At 44.7% G+C, this 24,322-nt stretch overlaps 1 protein-coding gene and 1 long non-coding RNA gene across 5 annotated transcripts; both read left to right on the forward strand.

Moving 5' to 3' along the window:
* The first annotated feature begins 923 nt into the window (after positions 1–923).
* On the forward strand, positions 924–24,023 carry LOC6504033. Its single transcript, XR_001408513.3, has 3 exons — positions 924–1,083; positions 1,168–1,333; positions 23,581–24,023. It is a non-coding gene; the product is annotated as an uncharacterized LOC6504033 (long non-coding RNA).
* LOC6504032 lies at positions 8,029–9,575 on the forward strand. Of its 4 annotated transcripts, none has more exons than XM_014905679.3 (6): positions 8,029–8,168; positions 8,233–8,516; positions 8,581–8,843; positions 8,907–9,000; positions 9,070–9,306; positions 9,370–9,575. In XM_014905679.3, the coding sequence occupies exons 2-5, from the start codon at positions 8,249–8,251 to the stop codon at positions 9,087–9,089; spliced, it is 645 nt and encodes a 214-aa protein (XP_014761165.1). In that variant the 5' UTR covers positions 8,029–8,168; positions 8,233–8,248; the 3' UTR covers positions 9,090–9,306; positions 9,370–9,575. The 4 variants fall into 4 exon arrangements, with proteins under 4 accessions (XP_014761165.1, XP_014761163.1, XP_014761164.1 ...); XM_014905678.3 differs by having other exon boundaries at positions 8,030–8,168; positions 8,581–8,851; XM_014905677.3 differs by having other exon boundaries at positions 8,907–9,306.
* Positions 24,024–24,322: the final 299 nt, after the last annotated feature.

A 24,322-nucleotide genomic window follows, 5' to 3' on the forward strand; every position in this document is an offset into this window, starting at 1 on the left:
CATCAGAAAAATGGGACGAAAAATTTAAAAAATTTTACGTGTTCAGATTTTGATGCAGAATGATGGGGGATCGGTCCAGAAATCGTTTAAGGTATTCCGCTGGACGATCGGATCAAAATTGGAGAAGATATAGTCATCGGCGTGGGCCATATTGGGGAATATCGCGTTTTCAAGGGATCCCATCAGAAAAATGGGACGAAAAATTTAAAAAATTTTACTTGTTCAGATTTTGATGCAGAATGATAGGGAATCGGTCCAGAAATCGTTTAAGGTATTCCGCTGGACGATCGGATCAAAATTGGAGAAGATATAGTCATCGGCGTGGGCCATATTGGGGAATATCGCGTTTTCAAGGGATCCCATCAGAAAAATGGGACGAAAAATTTAAAAAATTTTACGTGTTCAGATTTTGATGCAGAATGATGGGGGATCGGTCCAGAAATCGTTTAAGGTATTCCGCTGGACGATCGGATCAAAATTGGAGAAGATATAGTCATCGGCGTGGGCCATATTGGGGAATATCGCGTTTTCGAGGGATCCCATCAGGAAAATGGGACGAAAAATTTAAAAAATTTTACGTGTTGAGATTTTGATGCAGAATGATGGGGGATCGGTCCAGAAATCGTTTAAGGTATTCCGCTGGACGATCGGATCAAAATTGGAGAAGATGTAGCGAGCGGCGTGGGCCAAAGGGGGAATACCGCGTTTTCAAGGGATCCCATCAGTAAAAGTGGATCGTACCACGCCAAAACTGAAAAAAAAGAGAAAAAAAGTCCTGTATTCAGAAATTAATGCAGATTTATAGGAAATTGGTGAAAAATCATTTTAAGCCGCTTAGTGATCTGTTATTCAAACATCGGAATAGATTGGCAACACTCGAAGCCATTTCCAATGGCCGCCCGCCATTGGCAACGCGGCCATATTGGAAGTGCCGTCGCTAAGTGGTCGCCTTTATCGCCATTCCCCTGATCCTCCATTCGTACGCAATGATGTGTTTGCAACGCAATTTATTTAAAATGCAGAATTTTGGGAAGATTGGCTGATAAGAAATGTGGAGATGATCAAAAGTGATCTAATAATGAGGTTAGTGGTATTGGTTATTGTGATTTTCTATTAAAAACAATAAAAGCTGCTTAATTTCTCCCCTTAAATTGTTAAATCTTTTAGGGCTGACTAATTGGCGAATGAATGGAATGCCTAGACCTGGATTAAAGGATGAATTAAAGAAGTTACATGGAATTATAAGTAGAAGCCCCACTTTTAATGCTTTTGGAGAAGAAGCTGCCTGTGGAGCACCCCTTGTCAACAGAAAGAAGAAGACAACGTATTTCTGGTAAGTTGGATTTATTTTTCACATATAACGGTGCTTCACATGCATCGTTCCAGAGAGCTTACAATAACAACAAAAACAATGCTTATTAAGAAATGGTGGCAGTGAAGGGCTTAGTTAGAAAGAGACAACTACAACTACAAGTTTTATTAGAAAGTTTTGTTGTTGGAAGTTAATTTATCTTGTTTTTGTTTTTTAAAAAGAGAAAGAGGAAGCACAGTAGAATTGATTTTGTTTTTGCTTTTTTCTTTGTTATTTGTTTGTTTTTGCTTTTATTTTTAAGTGCTTTTGGTTAATAATTTTATCCATTTTTTATTGCCACATATTCGATTTTAATGAATAATTAAAACTATAATTAATTGACTATTTTGATGGCTTTAATTTGTAATGTTTACCAAAAAGTCGTAAGTTAAGTTTTCGATTTTGTGCCAAACTTGCAATTTTAGTGACCCTTGAACGCACACCCACACAAACACACACACATACACGCTTAATGAAATGTTGTCGAAGAAATGCCACGCCCCTCAAGCCCTATGCCACCCCCATCCCCCACCCCGAAAGAGAAGGACTAGCGCAGACAAGGAAACACAAAAGCCATAAAATTTCAATTAGGCGAACCATTCAAGAAATTAATTGACAAACCTCCTTGAGATCCCACCAACCTCCCTCCCACCACCCAACCACCCATCGCCCAGAACCATATCTCGTTGGTGGCAGCTTCCTTAGCAGCCTTCCTTGCAATTTGCAGCTTTTCAAAATGAAAATTAATTTTCGACAATTTACTGCGCAATCTTACGCAAAAGTTCAACAAAAGCGGCGCGGCGCGGCGTGGCGTGGCGTGGCGCGCACTTTGGCCCAGAACCGGAGCGGCAGGACCACATGACTTTAGTCCTGCACCACCTGCTCCGCAAGCGAGGAGGTTCTCCTCCCTCCTCTATCCTCACTGACTGACTGGCATTCCGCGCCACAGTTAAACCAAACAATCTGCCAGGAAGCCTTAAAATTCCTTTACACTTGGACTGATAGCGCGAAGGATAGCGCAGGACGAAGAGCATCAGGCTCACAAAAATTGTATGAAGCTCGATGAAAAATTTCCCGCTCTCCAGGAACTCCCAGGACACTTGCCTTCCACACACACACATGACCCCGTGAAGCTATCTACCTTACACCCTGCCACCCTGGCCCTGCCCGCCCTCCGGCTTCCGTTTCCGCAAAAATCATCCGCATCTATCTCCGGTTACAACAAACTTGACTCCCACACCCCCTTTTTCAACTACATTGTCATTTAATTTTGGCAATAAATGTGAACCGCTTTCGGGTGGCAGCCACTGGATTCGGGATTCGGGATTCAGGGCTCAGGACTCAGGATTCAGGACTCTGGATCCCTAACTTTGTGTGCAAACTGTCTGATAATCGTCTTCCGCCTATTTTAACGGGCTCTGCCACCCCCAGCCTCGGTGGCATGCCGGAGCACATGTGTGGCGCTTAAATAATTCAGAGGAAGCAACTCCAGCTCCTCCAAACTCCCCCTGGCTCTTATCCTGGCGCGTCCTTGTCCTTGTCCCAGTGTGAAATATGACATTATGGCGCTCAAATAAATTACGCGGAAAATTATTATGGCCAAGTGGCATGTCTCCCATCTCCCATCCCCCATCCGCCATACCCCTCCTCCCCCCATAATAGTAATGTAAAATTAATGCAGCTCCAGGATATCCCCATCCCCATCCTGAGCAAGATGTCCTCTGTCAGAGTTGGATATTTTATTGGAATGGCCATCGGATGGGGGGAGTTAGTGAGTGAGTGAGTGAGTGGAGTTCTTCTTTAATAAATATCCTCCTACTTGGCAACTAATTAAGTGCAGGATGCAACAAGGACTCTGTAGGTCCTGGCCTAATCCAAAATAAAGCCAAATCCAGAGAAGTATAGCTGGCAATTGAATGAAATCGAGACCGCAATGTAGTTGGTTAATAATGCAAGAGCCAGACATAATTCCGGGCGGCAGGACCTCGTCCAGGACTCTTCAACACCTCTGGCTCATCAATGGCCTCTGACCCACGTTAATTGCACACAAATTGAGGCCCAAATATTGGCCTAATTCAGGAGCCAGAGATCCAGCCAAGACAAAGGACATGAAGGCAGGTCGAGGTGTCCTTCTGCATCACTTTGAGAAAACAAGTTATTTGTTTTTTTTTTTTTTTTTTTTTGGGAAAATGTTTTCTCGATTTGCACCGAAAACATTGGATAAGAGGAATGCAACAACTGTTGCCCAAGGACTCTTGAGCTCTCACTTTTAAGGACCACTTTCTCGGAAGGACTCGGGGCACAGGCACACAGTTTTTCTTTCAGTTTAGATGGCTCTGGCCAGTTGAGTTGGAAATTTGTTGGAAATGCTACCCCATTGACCCGACAACACAATCAAATATTAGCACTCGGGGTTAGGCCGGGGCCAAAGGGTTCTCTGTCAGAGGAGAACTCTGGATTCTGGCATGAAATGAGCTGCAAATCCTTTCGACAACAGACCTCCTCCTCCTTATCCTCCTCCTGCCTGCCTGGTCGGTGTCGGTCAGAGGAGCTCTCTCTTTTGGAAAATTTACTCTGCTGAGCCTCTGTAATCTCTGCTGTTGGAGCCTAAGCCCTTAACGAAACTGCCGTCAGCAGTAAATATTTATGCTTGTGTTTTATTTATTTACATTGTCAAAACCAATTTTGCCCAAGGGTTCAATTGTTTTTCACTTTTATGCTTCGGAAGGCCATGGCAAGGAGGCAGGCAGGGAGGCAGGACCTCCCACCCACTCCCATCATGGCCAAGAGGCAGGTTTCACTTTCAAAACACTCTGGTGGAATGGCTGGTCGAAAACTTTAATCCGCCCCCACCTAGAAGAACCCTTCTCGCCTTTGACCTTAGACGAATGCCTCTGGTTAAGAGGTCCTGGATTCTGGAGGGAGTGTCCTTCCTTCCACACCACCAATCCCGAATGTCAACGTCAGCGACACGCATGCAAACAATCGGTTGGGACTCCACGAAAATAAAGAATGGGGATCCAAAGTTGGCTCAAGCGTTGTTTGTTTTCAATTAAAAACCTTCAAGAACCTCATGCCTCTTTTGGACACCGAACTAAACTGGGAAGGCTCCTCCAGGATAGCAGGATGTCATGGAGGGAGGGAGGCATTCATTTTTTATGACAATTGGGCGGACTTAAAATCAAAGAAGCTGCAAAGAAGATTGCTCCCCGGCCGGCACTCAATGCGAATTGCATTACACATTTCCCGCAATAGGCCTCCCATCTCGACCTGGCCTCTCTCTGACATATGACTCAATTAGCCTGGAAGCCCATGTGGGACACATAAGATACTCAGTCGTATCTCATCTCGCTCGGATAAGTGGAGAACTCGGAGGGCTCTCGAAGGGATATCACGTTATTCCATTCTATGGCATTATTTCTCAACTTTTTATTGTTGAATGGAACTTTTGGTTGCTTTCTTACACTTTGTAGATCTTAGAGCTCTCTCCATGCAAAGTGGGTGCCCAGTCCTCTGGCCACAATCGAAGGAAACGGCGGTGGGGATTGGATTTTTCAAATCCAATTTACTTAGTCATCCCCCAGTAACGAAAAATAAAGAAGAAACCAGTGAGGAAGGGAGGGGTTGGGCCATCGAGTTCAATCGAGGGACGGTTGTGTCCGGCGGCGGGTCTCTGTATCGGTGCATTAGGCACTTTATCAGGTTAAAAAGATTGAATACGCCTTCTCCCCGGCACTATTGTTGGGATAATGGCCCAAACGGCACAACACTACTCCCAAGTAATGGCTCCCAAATAGAATTCCCATTGGAGTGGCCCGAATAAAGGAGCTCTACATCCTTTTTTGGGGGTTACTTGAATGCATTCGGGAGGGACGACTCGCTAATAAATCGATTTATCATCCCGGGCAGACAATTAATATTAGTTTTATTTCGTCATGGGTCATGGTCCGGAGGGAGGGAGAGTGGCTAAAAAAAACAACCTTCTTGGCGGTATCCTTCTGGCAGGATGCTTCATTATGCGCCTGGAATTATGCAAGCAACTTTAATCCCTGTCGCAGTTAGATGGTGTTGGGGGGGGGAGCCAGATCCAGAGCCAGAGCCGTAAAAAGCTAAGAAAGTGTCACGCCCACTCCCCAAGGACTTATCTCCGACAGTTTGTGCATTAATGGCGCGACTTTGCCGCTGACGTTGCCCGCCTCCCATATATATCTATTTATTTTTTTTTAGCTCTTTTGTAGGTACATAGATAAATCAAGTGCAGGAAGTGCTATCTGAAAGATACATAACGCAGAGCAGAGCACGGCAGAGCAGGGCAGGAGTGAGCTGGGAGGAGGCTGCTGTTCCATCTGCTCCTGGGCATCAGGACATCGATGGCTTAACCAAAATGCAATTAGTGGCCACAATATGGCGTCGGGCGGTTTTATTGACGTCACTTTGGTTCGACCCCGGAGGGCCAAAATGTAAATGTGACTCAAGTGAGCCTGAAAACTGGAAAACTGAAAGCGCCAATCAAAATGAAAACGAAAATGAAAGATGTGGCAGACGGCGGCGACCGCCAGTTTCAAAAATCACTAATGGATTTTTAATATAATAAATAGTATGCACTAACATAAAATGTCCATAAAACGCCATCCATTTTGTCATCCATTAGGAGACACTCCATGCTCCATGCTCCATGCCAGTGCTGGAATGTAGCCCCGAAAATGTAGATCCACTTTTGATGAAAAAGGCAAAAGGCAAACGTTTGCCGGAGGAAGTCGGAGTCGGAGTCGGAGAAGCTAGAAGCAGGCTTCGATATAATTGAATAGATACACCATTATTTCCATTAACCTTCCGATAGATAGCTCCACCCCATCCCAAGCACACAAAGTGCTATTTTAGGCCACAAAAGCCACACAAAAGTATCGCCCACACAAAGGACACGGCACCTGAAAGGCTCCTGAACAACAAGGTAGGTGGTGGTATGGTGTGGTGTGGGAGTGTAGGAAGAAAGCAGTTGCCAAAACAGATTGAATTGAAATTAAGCATTATGAGTTATAAGGAAATGGATCTAGAATGCCCTTGCCGGAAAGGATATCATGACTATCATGAATCTTAAATCGCACGTCTATAGTATAGGGCATTCGGCATTCAACAGAGTAAGAGTTGAAAGGCCAGGAATCGAACGAAATCAATAATTCATTAAAATAATGTATGCATAAAGGATGGATGTTTATGGTCAATGGCTCTGCTCTGCTCTCGACTCGCATACAGAAACAGGAGAGAAATATCCTGGAAAAAGCAACAGATCCTGTGAAATATATTCACATTCCGGATAATCCATGCAAATCGAGCGAGTGTATGCACGGCAGAGGAGATATAACTACATATTTATTGGCTCGATGGCGGCCAATTGGTGACAAAATCCCAATGTAATCCCCAACAATGTTGTTAACAAGCGAAGTGAACTCTTCTCTGATGCTGTCTTCTTTTACTTTATTTTTTATGCGAATTGCACAAAAAACTAACTGGCTGTGAAAACGGATATGCGGATCTGCAACCAGTTGCCAGTTTGGACAGAGTTTCGAGAGTTAAAAGTTGGCAATAAACTGATGGTTACTACGGCAGGACGAGGACGAGGACGAGGACGAGGACAAGGCCAAACAATCAGGCAAGCACTTAACCGAATGAAATACAAGTAAACAAATGAAAGTAAGTAAACACAAGACAAGCCATAGAGCAAATAGCCTAGCCTAGCCTATCCTAGCCGGTCCAAGGGGCACAGATAAAGATACAACTACAACCAAGATACTGCGAGATGCAGATACGGAGATAGAGAGCCAAGACCAAGTCCAAGTCCAAGTCCGCCCTCGCGACTCTGGTCAGAAACTAAAGCAATGAAATAAAATGAAAATGAAAATGCATTAAGTATGCAGATGGAGTGCTCTGCACTCTTCGCGACGATAAAGCCCAGACCCTACACTGCAGATAATAAAGTTTTATTGGCTCTGTATTCTACGAGAGTTAAAAGTCTCAAGCGGACTAACCTTTCAAGACATTCCATTTCATTTTTAACTCTCAATCAAATAGAAGAATTCGAATAAAGAAAGGAACTCCTTGTTTCGGAGAGTGCAGAATTGTAGAGTCCGGTAAATAGAGCTGCTAACGGTCATAACGAAGTTGCCACCACTGTTTGCCACCGGGCGGCCATCAAGTTGATACATGGCCTCCAGCAAGGAACTTGTCACTCAACGAGAGCTCCATCGGAAAGAGAAATGGTCTCCGTTCCAACTCCGACTCTGAACTCCGGGAGTTTCAAGTCCGTACTGCATTTAAATCATTTTTATGTTGAACTCTCGAGAACGGCTGAAATTGTTTTCACTATTTAACCTTAATGCGCGACTCTGGCAGAGACTGCAGAGCACTTCCCCGAAAGTCCAAAAAGAAAAGTCACACGAGACAACAGCGGCTGCTTTCGCAACTTTTTCTATTAGTTTCGTGTTTGATGAATTCTGATGTGTCTTTAATGTCCGTTTTGTTGTGCTTCCTGCTGATGACAATCCGGAAACATGTGGTGTATCACCATAACTCATATCGAGTTCAATAGCTTCTGGAATTCGTTGTTCCCGTTGGGGGAACAAGTAGTCCATGGACCCACAAACTCAACCAAGTAGTCCATGAGCCCCAACTGTCAAGCCCTTCGTTTGAGGCCGTCGGGAGATCTGGGATAGAGCCTCATTTTGTAACTAGCATCCAAGCGAGTAGGTTCCTATAGGAGTGAAGTATTTGATAGACACAGGAAAGGAAGCCGTTTCGAAAACGTACTGCAGTCTTTTTGGTAATTGGTGGTGTTATTTGTTCGTTAGGCTAGAGATCAAAAGTACCATGTCTGCTCGTGTCAGTCCCAGTGCATAGAAGATGGTATCGAGAACTAAATCCAAAAAGGTGCGCTCCACCCGGAAGTCCAACCCAGCCGTGCGGGCTTTCAAGCGAGGTCCCAGGACTACCGTTGGACGGCTGAGCAAGAGGAGTGTCATCCAGAAGAGAAGGAAGTCCACTGTCTCCAGCAGGGTGAAGAGGACGTCTGTGAAGGGGAAGCCCAGGAAGTCGGTGGCATCACGAAAGCCCACTGTCAGGGTCTCAGCGAAGGCCAAGCCCAACAAGCGAAGGATTCGCAGCAAGATTGGTCTGTTGGTTGTCCTTCGAACCGGTTCCGATACCCATCTGTGTCCTTCTCTGTGTCCCTACAGCTGCCCCAATACCAGAGAATGAGACCGCGGAGGTAGTTCTGCTCACGGGCTCGCACTCACCCGTACGCAAGAGAGTCGCCAAGACTTCTTCCAAGCCTCTTGCGAAGACCACCAGGTCTAGGCGTGAGCGCGACGGTTCCGTGGTGTTCTTACCTTCGCGGGCTCGCAAAGATCCCTTCAAGAAGATCAAGGTTAGCTCGAAGAAGATGGGAGACTTGTCGCGCGTCTCTGTGAAGAGTTCCAAGGGCAAGCCCAAGCCGAAGGTCAGTGGGTAGGTTACTCATTTTGGATAGTGTGTCCTGGTCTCACCCCGAGATCCTCCGCAGCCTGAAGAAGCCAGTGGTTCCGGGCAAGCATCGGGTCGCCAAATCCAGAACTGCCGTTTCAAGGGTCCTCCAGAAGTGCAAGAGCTCCAAGTCGGTGAGTTCTCCAAAGGCGAAGAGGACGCAGCAGATGCCGGAGGGGCCTCTTATTGAAATCGCACCGCAGGTGGATCACATGGAAGCTGAATCGGCATCTGGCCCCAAGCGGAAGGAGAGATTCGCGAAGAAACATTCCAAGGTGGTGCGCAAGCCTTCAAAACCCAAGTCCTAGACGTTTCACGGCAAAAAGAATCCCACTGTGACATGTGATATTTTCAAATTTTCTTTACGTAGTGTGACCAAATTCAAGTTGTAAGCATGGATATTTTTGCAATTTTTTTTTACCCAACAGTAAGCTAGGGAGGTGAGAACTAGATATTGTTCTAGAGAATTTTATTCATCCCTCCTGTCTCTTACTGCCTTCCAGTTTCAAGAAAAATTCATAGTTGTCTCGGATCTCGGAGTGCCGAATGGAAATAGCCGCAGGAAGCCCACTTGCCGACTACAACCTACAGGAAGCTTGTGGAATTTTCATTTGTTCGCACCCAGCCGTGTCTTTTCACATACTTTTTGCAGTATTTTAAGCTTTGGATATACATTAGCTACCGCAATACATTTGTGTTTCAAAATTCAGACACCCAAGTCGCATTCCTTAAGACAGTGGGTGGGAAGGTGGACTGTTCTGGCCTGTCCTGGCCAGGCCAATTAGGCCAGTGTGCGTGGAAAGTGGTTGGCTTTGGGTCTGGGCGCAGGCACCTGGGAAGACCTGAGCCCCCTGGGGGAGGCGGTGGTGCGCCCAATTTGATGCTAATTAACGCAAGTGGCGACTGTGGTTGTGTGCTTTGCAGAACGGCTGACAGTGCAACTGTTTTGGGCAAACACAAACGCGGCGCTTCCTTTCAAACAAATTGCAAGCTCGAGTGCATCCAGTATTGAGTTCATTTCCGAGGGAAAATGGCAGTCCTCGCGCTAATTGGGCTACAGAGCTTATGATTGGGAGTTTGTGACAATTTTTTATCCTCTTGGAAAGAATAAAGCTAAAAAAATACAGAATTTAAATGTTAATGAGCCAGTTTATGATTTTTTTTTAGGAAGCTGGTCACTCAGTGGCGAGTGTCACAGGGTGGTCTTGTCAAATCTCAAAAATTGAAGGCCCTAAGCCCAAAGAAACTGGTAGTCTTTGATCTTAATGGGCTACAGAACCTATCACCAATTTGTGGCAATATTTCATACTCTTCTGAAGAAAAAAGCCATGAAAACTAAAGAATTAAAAGCTAATTAGCCAGTTTATGCTTTTTTTTAGGAGGCTGGTCACTCTGTGGCGAGTGGATTACCCTGTCACAGGGTGTCTGTACAGGGTGCCTATAAAACGAAAACTTTGCAATCAAGTAGGCCTCGCCTAAAAACCTAAAAATTGAAGGCCCTGGACCTCGGTCCAACAGAGATTCAGTCTGGCGGAGGAGCTCACATCGAACAGACCTCCTCCCCAGTCTCAACCTGATTTTCTCCTATTTTTTACTTAAATATTTTCTACTAATTTCCTTATATTATTTAAAATATTTTTATTTAAATGGCCTGGGACCTAAGAACCAATTTCGGCCGGTCATTTCGCCTCGCTGCTTTCCTTCTTTGTCTATTTATTATTTTATTTTTGTTTAATTCCAAAAGTTGGGACCTAGAACCAATTTCGTGCGGTCATTATTCTGGGCCCTTTGTAGTTCGGGTTCGAATGACGTCCCCCTGATTTCCCTCTGGATTTTTCCCATTTTTCTTATTTTTATTTGGGTACTTTCAGGCATAAGCCTAATTATTTTATTTTATTTTATATTTTTTGAGCTAATTGAATAACAGTTCCTATACTATAGAACTGCTCCTGAAGCTTTCATCACCAAACAATCATCGCTTTTAAAATGCAATTGGAAATGTCTGATTTTCAATTAAATTATTTTTATTTTATTATTTTTTTTTTTACAAGCATAGCTTTAAAATGTCACCACTGTGGTTGGATCGGGCTGCCTCACATGCAGTTCCATCTTGGATTCTGGTTCCTGGTTCCTAGCTATTATATAATTTATTTTAGAATGAAAACCGGTGGAACTCGGCGATAGTTCTTAGCCAGTTCAAGCTCGGGCTCTTCTCTTCTTAAATATATTTTTATTTGATCCTTTTTTGTTATCCTGCCATGGCTCTATGTCACCGCTGTGAGAGAAGACTGACCCACATGCAGTTCTATCTTGGGTTCTTATTCCTAAACCTTAAACCTATATTGTATATTGTGGTACTCCTTAACTTGAATTTAAATCTAAAAATCTTTCAATAGTGCTAATACCTTGGCTTTTTATTGAAATTCACTTGGGTCGCGTTCTTTCTTATTTTCTTATTTATTTTTAATGATTTAAATTCAAATAACAATGGAACTCTGCGATAGTTCTTAGCCAGTTCATGCTCGGGCTCTTATTTTCTTATATTTTATAATTATATTGTACAAATTTTAATTATTATTATTGTACCATGGCTCTATGTCATCGCTGTGAGAGAAGACTAGCTCACATGCAGTTCCATCTTGGGTTCTGATTCCTATTTATTCCATTTTAATTACTTTATTTATTTTGTGCCATACCATAATACAATCATTTACAATTCATACTGACTCTTTTAATTCTTATGTTTTTTTTTTTGTTAACAATTTTATCCACTTTCTTCTAAGACCTCTTAATATTTCTTATTTGGTTCTGATTATTTTATTTATTTCCGATATTTCTCGATAACTTTTATTTAAATCCTTATCTTGCCATCGCTATAAAGTGTCACAGTGTTGGGAAACGATCTATGAGTTCTGATTTGTTTATAACTATTTACAACACTGTTTCATTTGAATCGTCCAATCTTGGACTAAGATGCGGCTCTCCTTTCTTGTTCCTTAACCTTTTAATCTGTATTTGATTTATTTTTTTCTGGCGGAGAACAGGAAGAGTTGCTAATTTATTTGGCCAGCCAATGAATCGCCTTTTTTAGATCTTGGACTAATTAAACTTACACGAAAAATATTTGATTTGATTCTTAGTTTATTTTATTTTTTTTGCGAACTATTTTATTATGGAATCTCATTGGGCACTTCTGCTATCCAAGACCTCTTAATATTTCTCATTTGTTTCTGATTATTTTTAAAATTTTTTTCTTGCCGTGGATATCGATGTATCGATATGCCAAAGGCACGCACTGAATCGAAAGCGATTGCTTCTTAGAGTGCCGGAAACGGAAATGGATATGGTGTATATATAATGGTGGAGGGTGGAGGTAGAAGCGGTGGCATATAGGGGTCAGAGGTGCAGAGATCCGATCCAGGTCCAGGTCCAGTTCCAGTTCCTGTTCCAGGAAACCCTACCAGCAAACTCAAGGTCCCCCCGAAAAAGCATTTCATTTTCTCTCGTCCTCTCGTCCTTTCGTCCTCCCGGCTAATTTTGCATGCAGCGCACAAAGGCGGTGTTGAAAAGGCGTGAAGCATGAGGCTGAGATGGCGGAGGGGTTGGCGGTTGGAGGTCAGAGGACGCAGGTCGCAGGTCGCAGGACGCAGGACGGTCACGCAGACGATTGATTTGGAAACGGGCCATTGTCACGCCGTCTATGAAATGGCCAGACGGATACGGATACGGATCCAAAATGGTTTCGTTGGATGCGGGGAAAGTGAGTGTGGACTGTCCCGAAAAGGATTTTCTTAAAGCCCACACTCGCGTGGTGGTGGGGGGCGTTTGTGTTTCGTCCTTTTTAGGTGGAATGCACGTACGCCGCGTGTATTGAAAATAAGGACAGACATCCTTCCTTCCACTCCCACCTCCACTCCCACACACGCCGACATTGAAAAGTTTGTTAGTTCGGACACGAAATATTTTATTATTATATAAAATTTGCCATTATGATGATTATGGCAGCTAGTCCTGCCCCGTGTCCTTGTTGCGGATTCAATGAGCACTGGGTCGTGCTCGTGCTGGTGCTCGGTTCGGGTGTTGCATACTTTATGTCCTTGGCGCAATCACAGTCCTGTCTGCACTCCCGGAGGGAGATCCTGGGCAATCCGATTGAATCCCCCAGCGCCCACACCGGCCAGATGATGACAGACCCAGCCCCCAGCCAAGAGCCCCCTGCCCCTGTCTCATTCTCTCTTTGCATCTTAAAGCAGAATGCCGAAGGATTCAACAGGATAATAGGTGTGTGAGGCATGAGGATTTTGGCTTTTTTAGACTGGATTGAAGGACAGAGGACTGTGAGTCTGTGAGCAGGGAGGAGGCCAAGTATTTAAAAGCAATGAATTGTAATTTTCGCAATTATGCCGCCCGCCGGAGCTGGGTGCCTGATTGTCCTTGTTGGGATTGGGATTGTCGGCTGATTGTCGTCGCTTTGACATGGAAGGACTCGCAAAGTTTCTCCATCTTTTTTTCTGAATCTGAATCTGCATCTGCATCCCGGCATCCCGGCATCCCGCGATGACGGCAACTCAAGTTTCACTTAATTAACTGCAATAAGAAACTGAAATTAACCTCGAACGCACTCTCTAGTCCTTGTGGCGGGTGACGAAAGTTTCGCAATGCTTTAAGGATGCTACCACGATGATGATGATGATGATAATGATGATGATGATGGAAAGTGCACAAACTTTGGCCTCTTCCCCCGGCCGCCACTCATAATTCCTCTAGCTGATTTGCATCGTTATGGCCAAAAGGACTGAAGGACGTGACCCGCGGAAAGGATACCCAGCTATTTCTTCTTTTAATCAGCAATTGTCGGATGGCATTCCCTAATTTGAAGAAAGGAATATGTGTCCTCGATCGGGGGATGTCATCCGAAAAGGGAATATCCTTTGAGGAGCCGCTTGGTGGGGCGGCCGAGTGTTGCCGGGTGGCTTGGTCGTGTTGCCGGCAACATGTTGCCAAGGAGGAGCCGCCGCCTCGTCCAATTGGCTCGTTGGGGTTCGTGGCTCGTTTGGTCGGCTTCGGTGGTCGGTTGTCGGTTGTCGGATGTCGGGAGTCGGGAGTCTAGAGTCTGTGGCGGCAAAGGCAGCCAGCCGCCTTCTGTGGCACAGTGTTCGTGCAGCAACGAGACGATTCGGTGGCTGCCATCACCGCATCTGTTGTCCCAGGCCAGGCCCGCCACTCAAAGGCGATCTTCGAGCGATGTATCTGTTCAGAAGGCCGTTTTAGATTCAGGTTCAGGATGCAGGATGCCCTGAGCATTCCTCCAGAGGAGGTCGGAGCGAGGTGAGGCGCATTGGGTTTCTGCATTCCGCGGCACGCAAGGCAAGGCACGGCAGACAGGAGAAAAAGGACTCTCGCCAAGGACTCGCCAAAGGAGCAGCAGTCAGACTGCTGGGGATGGAGGGGGAGGAGGAGGGATGGTTACGGGAATGGATAACCAAAAACCCGAAACCCCAACCCGTAACCTGTTACCCGTAACCCGTAACCCGGAACAGAACCGCAACCGAAACGAAACGTAACGAAATGAAATGAGGAAATGGGAATGAGAATGAGAAGTGGGAATGGGAATGGAAATGGGAGGAGTACTAGCATGTGGCATGTACTACTACTAGCACTAGTAGCTCTCCTAGTAGAAATGGAGCTCAAACGGAGCTTAACTTAACCTTTTGGCTCTAACCACAACCGCTTGGAGCCGCAGTTCCAGTTCCAGTTGCACTTTCTGTTGCATCATCAGCTCTTAAAGCCGCCAGGATCTGGATCTGTGTCTGGATCTGAATCTGGGGAAGGAATTTCAATTGCCCAGCCCAGCCCCAAAGCTAGTCAGCTGAAGAGCCCCGGCTATTATCCCATTTTCCGTATGAATTTTTCATCGCAAGAGTTTTTTCATCAGACCCACTCCCACTCCCACTCCCCACTCTCTTCAAATGGCTCGTCATAAATTGCTTGTTGTGGTTGTCACTTTGCCAGAAATATCCTGGCTTATCCTGGTAGGACTGGCAGAACATTTCATTAAAATGACAAATATTCTCGCATTAGTATTTATTGATTGGTAATTCCTTCGCCCCCGCCCCCGGCTGGCAGTCACTGAACGTATTATGCATTTTCCTCAAAACTCTGAACTGAAACAATTGAAAGTCCTTTTTCTGGGGTGGTGGGGGGAATTAAGGATAAGCCCAGAGACTGAAACTGAGAAACAGACAGGACTTGCCGCGCAGCAACTTCAACTAAAAGTAATTCCACTAAAATGTTTATAACAAATCCAAACACAACTGGCTAGGTGGAAGGATAGTGGTAGGTTGTGGGATAAGGACATACCATCCCTAACCCTTCCAAGGATAAGCCAAGCTGAGCTCCGAGTTGGCGCATTATCCTCCGTGTATTTACCTCCGTGTCTGAGCAAGCAGACGAAACGAAATTTAAAAGTGAAATCAAACAATGCGAAAATAACTTGCAAAACAATGTCAAGTGTTTTGCGAATGAATCGGCGCGTGTGTCGGCAGGTGGCAGGTGGCAGGAGGACCACTAGGACCTGGGTAGGGATAGAAGAACCCACCTTGTAGCCACCGAAGCGGAAACGGAAATGGCACGACAAGAAACAAGAAAACGAGAAATGAATTGGACGAACAGAGCGAACTGAACAAACAAGTTGGCCACGGAATTGTTGGCTTTCCTTAACTTTCCTCCTTAACTCCTCCTCAGTTTCTATTTTTTTTTTTCCCCCTCCAACTCTTCAACTCTCCAATTTGCATGGCACATATATACATATGTTGGTTTTTGGCTTTTTGTTTCTGGCATTGGCAAGGCTGAGGCTGAAATCTATTTAGCCAAGGAACAAAAATGTTTCCCCATCGAAACTTTTGATTTGCAAATCTTCGAGTCGTTTTGCCTGCCAACTTCTTCCATCGGGACTATTGAAATTTTGTAATGTGTTTATACCAACTTTGGTTGGGAAAAGCGAGGAAATTAGTTCAAAATCATATGATTGTTTAAAAAAAGTAAGAGTTTTTAGGGGTTTAACTTGGTTTATGGTAATATCACTTGAGATTGTTAGTACTATACCTTTTATTGAGGCTCCTGGGTTGGGGTTTCTTGAGTTCTAGTTGGTATAAGTATAGTAACTAGTACTATATATAAGCATAGTATAGTAAATTAAAATTTCTATACATTTTTCAAGACATTTTATTAAAGAATCAAGCCTAGAAATAAATTATAGATCTCAAAAAGGTTCAGATTTGAGATATTTTAGGGTTTTGTTATGTCATTTATTATGAGTTCTCTTGAGTTTTAGTCTAAGAAAGTAATAGTTTGCTGTTTCTTATGCTTGAATACATGAAAGTGGAAAGTTTCATTACTTTTCATAGTGATTTTCATAAAAAAAATTCCATTTTTAAGACTAGTTTAAAGAATATATCCTTAAAAACCAAATATTTCCTGCACTGTGAAGATTTCTTTGAGTGTTTTTGGGAAAAGTCTTAGCAACCCGGCCAATAGATTTGCTTTTGGTCTTGTTGGTGTTGCTTCTCTTGTTGTCCTGGCGGCAAGCCAGGTCCTGGCTGTGCGTGTGTGTGTGTGTATGGGTGTATGGGTGTGGAAGCCAAACTCTCCGGGCTTGCTGCAGCAACAACCGCAACAGTTGCGGCGACACTTTTGTCGCTTTGAAGCAGTCGAGAAGGCCACTTGAGTCAAGTGCAGCCAGGGCAACAGTTGGCGACAGCAGCAGAGGCAGTAGGGGAGGCGAGGGGGGCAGGACTTCAGGACTCCAGGACTCAGGGGGGCAGAGACCCCACAGCAGAGAAGGTGAAAAGGTATGCCCGCCGACGACCTTAGACCCCCCTCCCTTTCGAAACACATTCCTGGCACAGCGCTTCTTTTTTGGCTGCTACCCCCCTTGAGTCCTTGCCCCCCCTCCCCCTAGCCATGGCAGTGTCTGGTTCGCTCGTCCTTACCGCTGACAAAGCAAAGTAAAAGTTAACTTAAGCAGCTGCCAAGTGACTTGAAAGTACTTGAGCGCATCCTTAAGCAGGATATCAACTGGCAAAAGCGCTGAAAGGAGCAACCGCCCCTGCCTCTGCCCCCTCGTCGTCCTGCGCCATCCCTTTGGCTTTGTTTCACAGAATCGCATGAAAATATTGTAAGTTCGTCTCCGACTCTGACTCCGACTCCGACTGCCGGAAATCACAGTCGGAACACATCCCAGGCATTCCCAGGCTTCCAGGATGCCGGAGGATGCCCCGATCCTCCTAGTGACATTACTTGTTTCACTTCCTTTGCTTTTAAGTTAATTAGTTGTAGACCTATTTTGGATTAAAAATATTAAAAAATAATTAAAATATTCCATAAACTGAAGGAGTAATATCCATGACTTCGTTTCGCATTTCCGTGATTTTTCCGGGAAGCTGTGACTGGCGGGCTGGTTCCTGGCTACTGTGGACTCTCTAGACTGGCGACATCTGGAACGCATCTCCGTCGGACTGGGCGTCATCCGTATCCGCCATCCGCCATCCGCATCCGCCATCCGCCATCCGCTAGCCGCCATCCTCCCGCGACCACCATAGCGCCATGGCATCACGTTGTGGCCTTTTATTAGATACGTGCTGTATCTCTGTTTACCAACTTTGATGGTGTTAATGCTGGTTTGTTGAGCCAGAGACAGAGCCAGGCAAGAAAATAGAGAGTAGAAAGTAGCAAGGACGCAGGACGAAGGACGAAGTGGCGCTCTGTCTGATATATATCTGTCGGACGCATACAATATCCCCCTTAGAAGGCAGGACAGGATGGCAGTAAGAAGTGCAGCAGCCTGTTTTCAAAAAAACCAAAAAAATGTCAAAAATATTTTTTGAAAATGGGGAGCTAGAAGGACGAAGGATAATCAATAGAGAGATGGGACGGGCAGTTGCCTTCGTCACGAGTATCTGGAGCCAAGGGCAACAGCTCCTCCAATAGAACGGAACGGAAACCTGTTTACAAATTTAATTAAAAGTGCAATTGCGCCTGATTTCTGCACCGAGTTCTCCGGCAAGCAGTTAGTATATATATTTGAATGTATATAGTGTTGTAGTGGGGTTTCAGGTCCTGTTTCTGTTCCTCCTCCTTCCTCCTCCTCCTGCTCCTCCTCCAGGACCAAAGTACATGCCGTACTTGTGTATATTTTTGCTGGCAGACTCACCGCAGCCACACTCCACCTCCAGAGCGCATTGAAAATTCAACAGCAATTGTGTTTTCGGGTCGAGTCCGGGTCTGGAGTCCAATTGGAGGTCACCAGTGGCTCTGGAACTGGGCATTAGGTGGGGGGTGGCTTTAGTGGCCAAACACTTTCCAGCTTAGCGAGTGCGTTTCAAAGAATTCTTAAATAAATATTTCAAGTTTTGTGTTAAAAACTAAAAAGTAAACATTAAAATGATGAAATGTATGAAAGGATGTGAGTGGCGTCTTCGTCACTGGAATCGCTGGGAACCGGAAATGCGCAAAACTACAGGATAATGGATAACGGCGCTGCTGGTAACTGAATCCTGGCGCAGTCGAGTGTGGCCTTAAATGGGCCGCCAACGAGAAAGTTTGCTGCAAGGGAAGGGAAGGGTAGGGATGGGAAGAGAGCATCCTAGGGCATCCCAGCATCCTAGCATCCTGCAGGATATGCATAAACTCCCGAATAACGCTAAATGTCATGGTTATGTTTACAGGCGCGGTGGAATTAAGCGGAAGTGGCCGTTAAAGTTTTTTTCTCCTCAGCTCCACTCGCAGCAATTAAAGCAAATTAATGCTGAATTAATTCATAGACGGTGGCTGCCTCTCTGTCTCTGCATCCTGGCAGGACGAAAGCCTGCCTGCCTGCCGCCTGCCTGCAGGGCAGGAGTGTAGCGCCAGAGTGAGTCTATAGGCGGATTCTCCGCAACTCGCACGGATTATGGAGTACGGATCCCAATTTCGATGATGTGTTTACCGCGCCCGCCGATTATATTGGCCATAATGATGATTCTGTTCGCCGAAAAGGAGGAGGAGATGGAGGAGGAGCTGCTGTCCTGCCAGGAGGTGGCCATGTGGCAAGAGGAAAGTGCAATCAGCAGAGCTGTAAATTATCAAAAGCATCTTTCGCAGCGCCCCTCCAGATGTTGCCCTTCACTGGAAAGAAAAGGACAACACTTTATGAGGATATATCAAATCAAAAGGAGGCTCAAGGACATTCGACTACAACTATTATCCTTCGATTAGTGCTCGATTAAGTCGATCTAGTTGCCAAAAAGACGATAGTTTCTTGCAGTGCACTGCCAGGTGGCATTGCAGCACAAATTCCGGATGAACCGGGGGTAATGAAGCAAATGCTTCGGTTCTGTCCGGGTCTGCCTCCCAGCCAGCCATCTAGGGGTGTAGGTATTGCGGAATGGATGGCCGTACAGACGGATGGATGGATGAATGGATGGATGGATGGATGGATGGATGGATGGACTGTCGAATGGTCAACAGAGCCCCGGCCGGTTTTGCCCGGCAAACTGGCAAACAAGCATCAATTATTCCGAATGTTGAATTTGTATTCCGGATAGGAGGGACAAGAGGGGGCAGTAGAGGCTGCATGGATTCCGCTGCAGGACACCTGGATAAGTGCTAGATGGTGCGCTAGATGGACAATCGCCAGTGGGGGTGGTGGGGCAACAGCCCTTTCATTACCACTTCATTTCATTTTCCTTCAAGGATAAGCCATAAGCCCCCAATTATCCGTTCTTTTTGATCATCAGACCAGGACCAGAGACACGGAAACAGGGAGACCTGTTTTCCGATTGATAGACAAAATGGATCAAGGGCGTGGAGGCCCAGGACTCAGGACTCAGGACCCGGGACCTAGGGCGGCCCAAAAGTTGGCTCAATGAAATCGAAATTGTGGTCACACAGCTTTTGGGTTGCCAGGATTCCTGCCCCTGCCCCAAGAGTCCTGGGATGGATGGATGGATGGAGGGGGTGCAGCAAGTGCGTGCTGGACGCGTGCCTCCAAAGTGTCTGCCCCATTTTGTGGCACGTGCACGCACATTTCTTGTGGGCTGCCTGGCTTCCTGGCTGGCAGGATGGCAGGATATTTGGCTTTCGGGAGGTGTCGCACCCGATAGCTTGTCACCAAAACTTGGCTGGCTCCTTAATTGCTATTCTAAACAGGCTGCACTTTTGTTGTTCTTGCCTCATGGGAGTGGAGTGCCTGCCACGCCCATCCCATCCAGCCAGCCCCCTGTGTTGTGCGGTAATTGAATTAGCCAACTTTGGGAAATGGAGCGCTTGTTGCTGGGTGGCTGGGTGGCTGGGTTGCTGACTTTCTGGGAAGATGATCCCGATCCACATGAGCTGTATGGGACTCCCAAGGACTCTCAGTCTACAACTCTTCTCTGGCATATTTATTTTTGTTGAATAAAATTGAACTCCGGCCGTAAATAAAACAAAGACAGAAGCAATCTTCTACTGCACTTCCTGCCAGTAGACATCAATCAGCCAGATGGACTGTGGCCCAGAGCCACCTCCTTGCCATCTACATATATCCTTTTATATCCTTTCGAGCTGATGGCTTTGCCATTTTCAGTTTCGAGGCACTTCGAGAGTCGATGCAAATACTTAATATTTATTTATTTGCCATTTGGTTTTGTCTGTTTGTTTGTATTGTCCTTTCTCCAGGATGCGTTCAAGTTTATTTGACTTTGGTCGTCAGATGTGTTGCAGCTTCAGGACCTGAGTCCTCCTGAGTTGGAGATCTGGAAAGCTTTCTGGTTTTGCGTTTGACCGAAAAGTTTGTCGGCAGACAGGCCAGACTTGCAAATCGCTTGCTATTTTAATTAGTTTGTCCAAAAAGGCCAACAACTCGGCCAAAAGCAAACAAACAAAATGCTCCGGAGGGCCGGGGCGGGGGCGGAATTCAATTATGCCAGCTTAATTGCCTGAAATGGTCCTGGCTAGGAGTGAAGCGGAGAAAAAGGACTTACGGCTTACAAATGGGATCACAATAGTGGATTAACCGACTCGGTATGACTTATTATTTTGGCAGCCATGGTGTTTATTGTTCGTATGTCCACACAATACAATATTCATTTCCATGGCAATTGATCCGGATTTGAAGGACTTGTACAGGACTCAAATAGTGATCATTAGAAAGGAATCATAATCCTGGCGCACGGCCACCAATAAACTCTAAATGAAAATAGGAATTCCTTTGCACTTTATTGCATTCTTTGTGAATTAAATTTACAATTTTAATCCTCTTCCTTGTTTAGGTTTCATCCTTTGTGTCCTGTGTGTCCTGGCTGTCCTGGCTGTCCTGGCTGCCCTCTGTTCCCTATTCTATATGGTAGTCATCATCATAGTTGATATCGCCCGGGGCGATTTCTATAACGCGTCCGATTTTATTACATATTGTGTGTTTATTGTCGCACACACATATCCTGGCATATCCTGGCACGGACACTACTGAAATTTTCTTAAAAAATATATATGAAAGGACCAAAAAAAAAGAAAAGGGGGGGGCGGGGGGTGACCAGAAAAAGAATAGGAAAAGGAACAGAGAACAACAAAAAAAAATTGGAAGCAAAATGCCCCAGAGCACAATAAGGGATGATGGGAATTTTACTAAGAATTTTTCATTTCCTTTAACACACACGGCCACAGGACACACACACACACTGTCCTGTGTGTTAGTGTGTGGGATAGAGGGCGGGGCATAAACATGTCTGATGATATGGCTGCTGGGCCCTTTTCTCCAGCTCTCCTCCAGTCCAGATCTCCAGATCCAGACAACGACAACCAACGACGACTATTCAATATTTCCTTCAGCAATGGTCCATGGACGTGGGCTTGGAAGGGGGGCTGGGGCTTGGGGGCTGGCAAGGAAAGCCAATGGAGTGTGTCTCCTGGGAGCCCACGCCCCCAATTGGACAGTGTCGGCGCCGGATATTGGCCAGTTCGGTGGCCCAAAATTTATTCATCGCCTGGCCGGGCTAGCTCCTCTTGGCTTTTAGCTTTTAGCTCTCAGCCAGAAAGTAGAAAATTACAGAATTTTTCATGTGAATGGAGCAGTTAATTTGTTAGAATTAGTTGGCCGAAAAAAAAGAGGGGGGGGGTCTATGTTACAAAGTAGACTGTTTTCTTCTCAACAGGCCATTAGTTGTGTTATGATTTGGTGAGGAGAGGGACTATTCAAGGGGTTATACTACTAGATATTACTATAGATAGTACTAGATACTACCAGATGTCCTGTGGATATATCCTTCTAGTCCTTAAACGACCCTCCTCCCACTGTCATGTACAATAAATGAAATCAAAATGGCAAAAACCGATTACAAAACTTGTCAAACTTTCGGCTGACCAACAACAATCTACTGATAATTACTATCTGGGGAGCCCTAACTTATCTAGCCAGGACCAGGACGAGGACTCACCTCCTCCCTGTTCCATGACAAGGACATTTTTCCGCTTTTCCAATTTCAAGGCAAAAAAAAAAAAAAAAAAATAGAGAAGAAATGCGAAGGGAAGAGGTCAACTTGCCGACAACTTTTGGCTTCTTTACTTCTTTTTTTTATATATTTTTTTATTTGATATTTTTTTTTTTGGCTTTGGTAGCAATCAAGAAACAAGAAATCGCAATACGTGTGTCGGCTAAGAGAGAAATGACTGACCACGCCTCCTGTCATGCCCTTACAGAAGTTAGTCCTCGGTGCGTGCAATTATTTTACTTTTCATAACTCGTACAAACTAATAATGCAATACAGCGACAAATATTTGTTGACAACACACGCACACACACACAGACAAGTAATGGGGGCAGGGGTCATGACCCCACATGCGTGCCTAAAGACAACAACACTGAGAGAAAAACTATATCTATATTAATGGCATTAGGGAGATCTTTAGGGAAAGATTTTGAGCCACTTAGTTTAACTTTCTATGAAGTCTATTAGCTTTACATTTTATTATATATATTAATATAATTTTATTAAATTATTTCTCCAAGTGTAGACCAAGTGCAGCAACATTGTTGACTTGTTTCTTGTTTGGCAGTGTCGAAAATTACTTTATAACAGCCAAGTAAATTTGGCTGACTAACAAAGTACAGATGTGGCGGGTAAAACGCGTTGAAAAGGGGTGCAACAGGGTGTACAGATGGGGGGCAGGGTGGACCAAAAGGATTCTCTCCTCACTGGCCATATTTTGTTGCACTGCAACACTCGGTTTACTAATTAAATATGATAAATATGAGACGATGAGCAAAAGTTTTGCGCAACTCTTGTCGCCTCCCGCCTCACGCCACCCACTTTTCACTTGGCTGTCAAAGCTAATAAAGTTGCAACTCGTGTTGCAGCTGCTTTTTGCCGGATTTTGTTGCAATGTTGATACCCCAAGCCCCGCCACAAATTGTGGCAATTGCTAGTGGCAGTCTCGAGCGGTGTAGAATTACAGATCCCAATCAAAAATAAAACACAAATACAGTATATGTCTCTAGGGAAAGCTCTCCAAAGATTCTTTTAGGGTATTCCGTTTAAGGATCAGATAGATATAGGCCAAGTTATAGCCTTCACATGGATCATATCCTTGCTGATTAATAAATAGGCTTAATATATTAATTAAATTTAAAAATCTGCTTAGAATTAGATATAAAAAACACTTTATTAAACTTTTATTAACTTTTTTTTTATTATTTGTTTCAGACACCTATTGATGTGGATATGGACGAAGCCAGCCGACGAGGACTCATTTGAATCTGGACGAGGACGAGCCCTCAATTGGATCTGGACGAAGATAAGGGCTTATTTGAATCTGGACGAGGACGAAGCCAGCAGGATGCGTTGAGCACTCAATTGGATCTAGACAAATTATAAACTATTTTAAGTGACATTGTATTTTATTTTTAATCACCATATTGTAATTGTTTCTCTTCGTGGAGGCCAGTCCCAAAAAAAAAAAGGACGGCCTCCAAATATATTCTACCCTCCGTTTGGTGTTTCCTTTCCGCGCGACTGTATGCAGCTCCAGAAGAAGAAAAACGACTCTATCCTATGCGGATATACGTTCAATTAATTTTTTTAGAACTGAATTATTATGATTATTGCTTGACACATACAGTCGCGTGCAAATTTTTTTTAAAACGAAATTTTTCTGAATTTTTTTTTGGGAATTTTACACTGACTTGCCCTGGGGTCACGCTCGATTTTTTTTTGGAGATTAGAACGACATACCTTTAAACTGGGTCGAAAAAGTATGTCGCTCTAAAATTAGAGCGACATACCCAAAAAGTGCACATTTTCGATGGGTATGTCGCTCTAATTTTAGAACGACATACCTCCAAAACTGACACACTTTTGGGTATGTCGTTCTAATTTTAGAGCGACATACTTTTTCGACTCAGTTTAAAGGTATGTCGTTCTAATTTTCAAAAAAAAAATCGAGCGT

Source organism: Drosophila ananassae, chromosome XL, assembly GCF_017639315.1.
Source record: "Drosophila ananassae strain 14024-0371.13 chromosome XL, ASM1763931v2, whole genome shotgun sequence".
NCBI classification, from domain to species: Eukaryota; Metazoa; Arthropoda; class Insecta; order Diptera; family Drosophilidae; genus Drosophila; species Drosophila ananassae.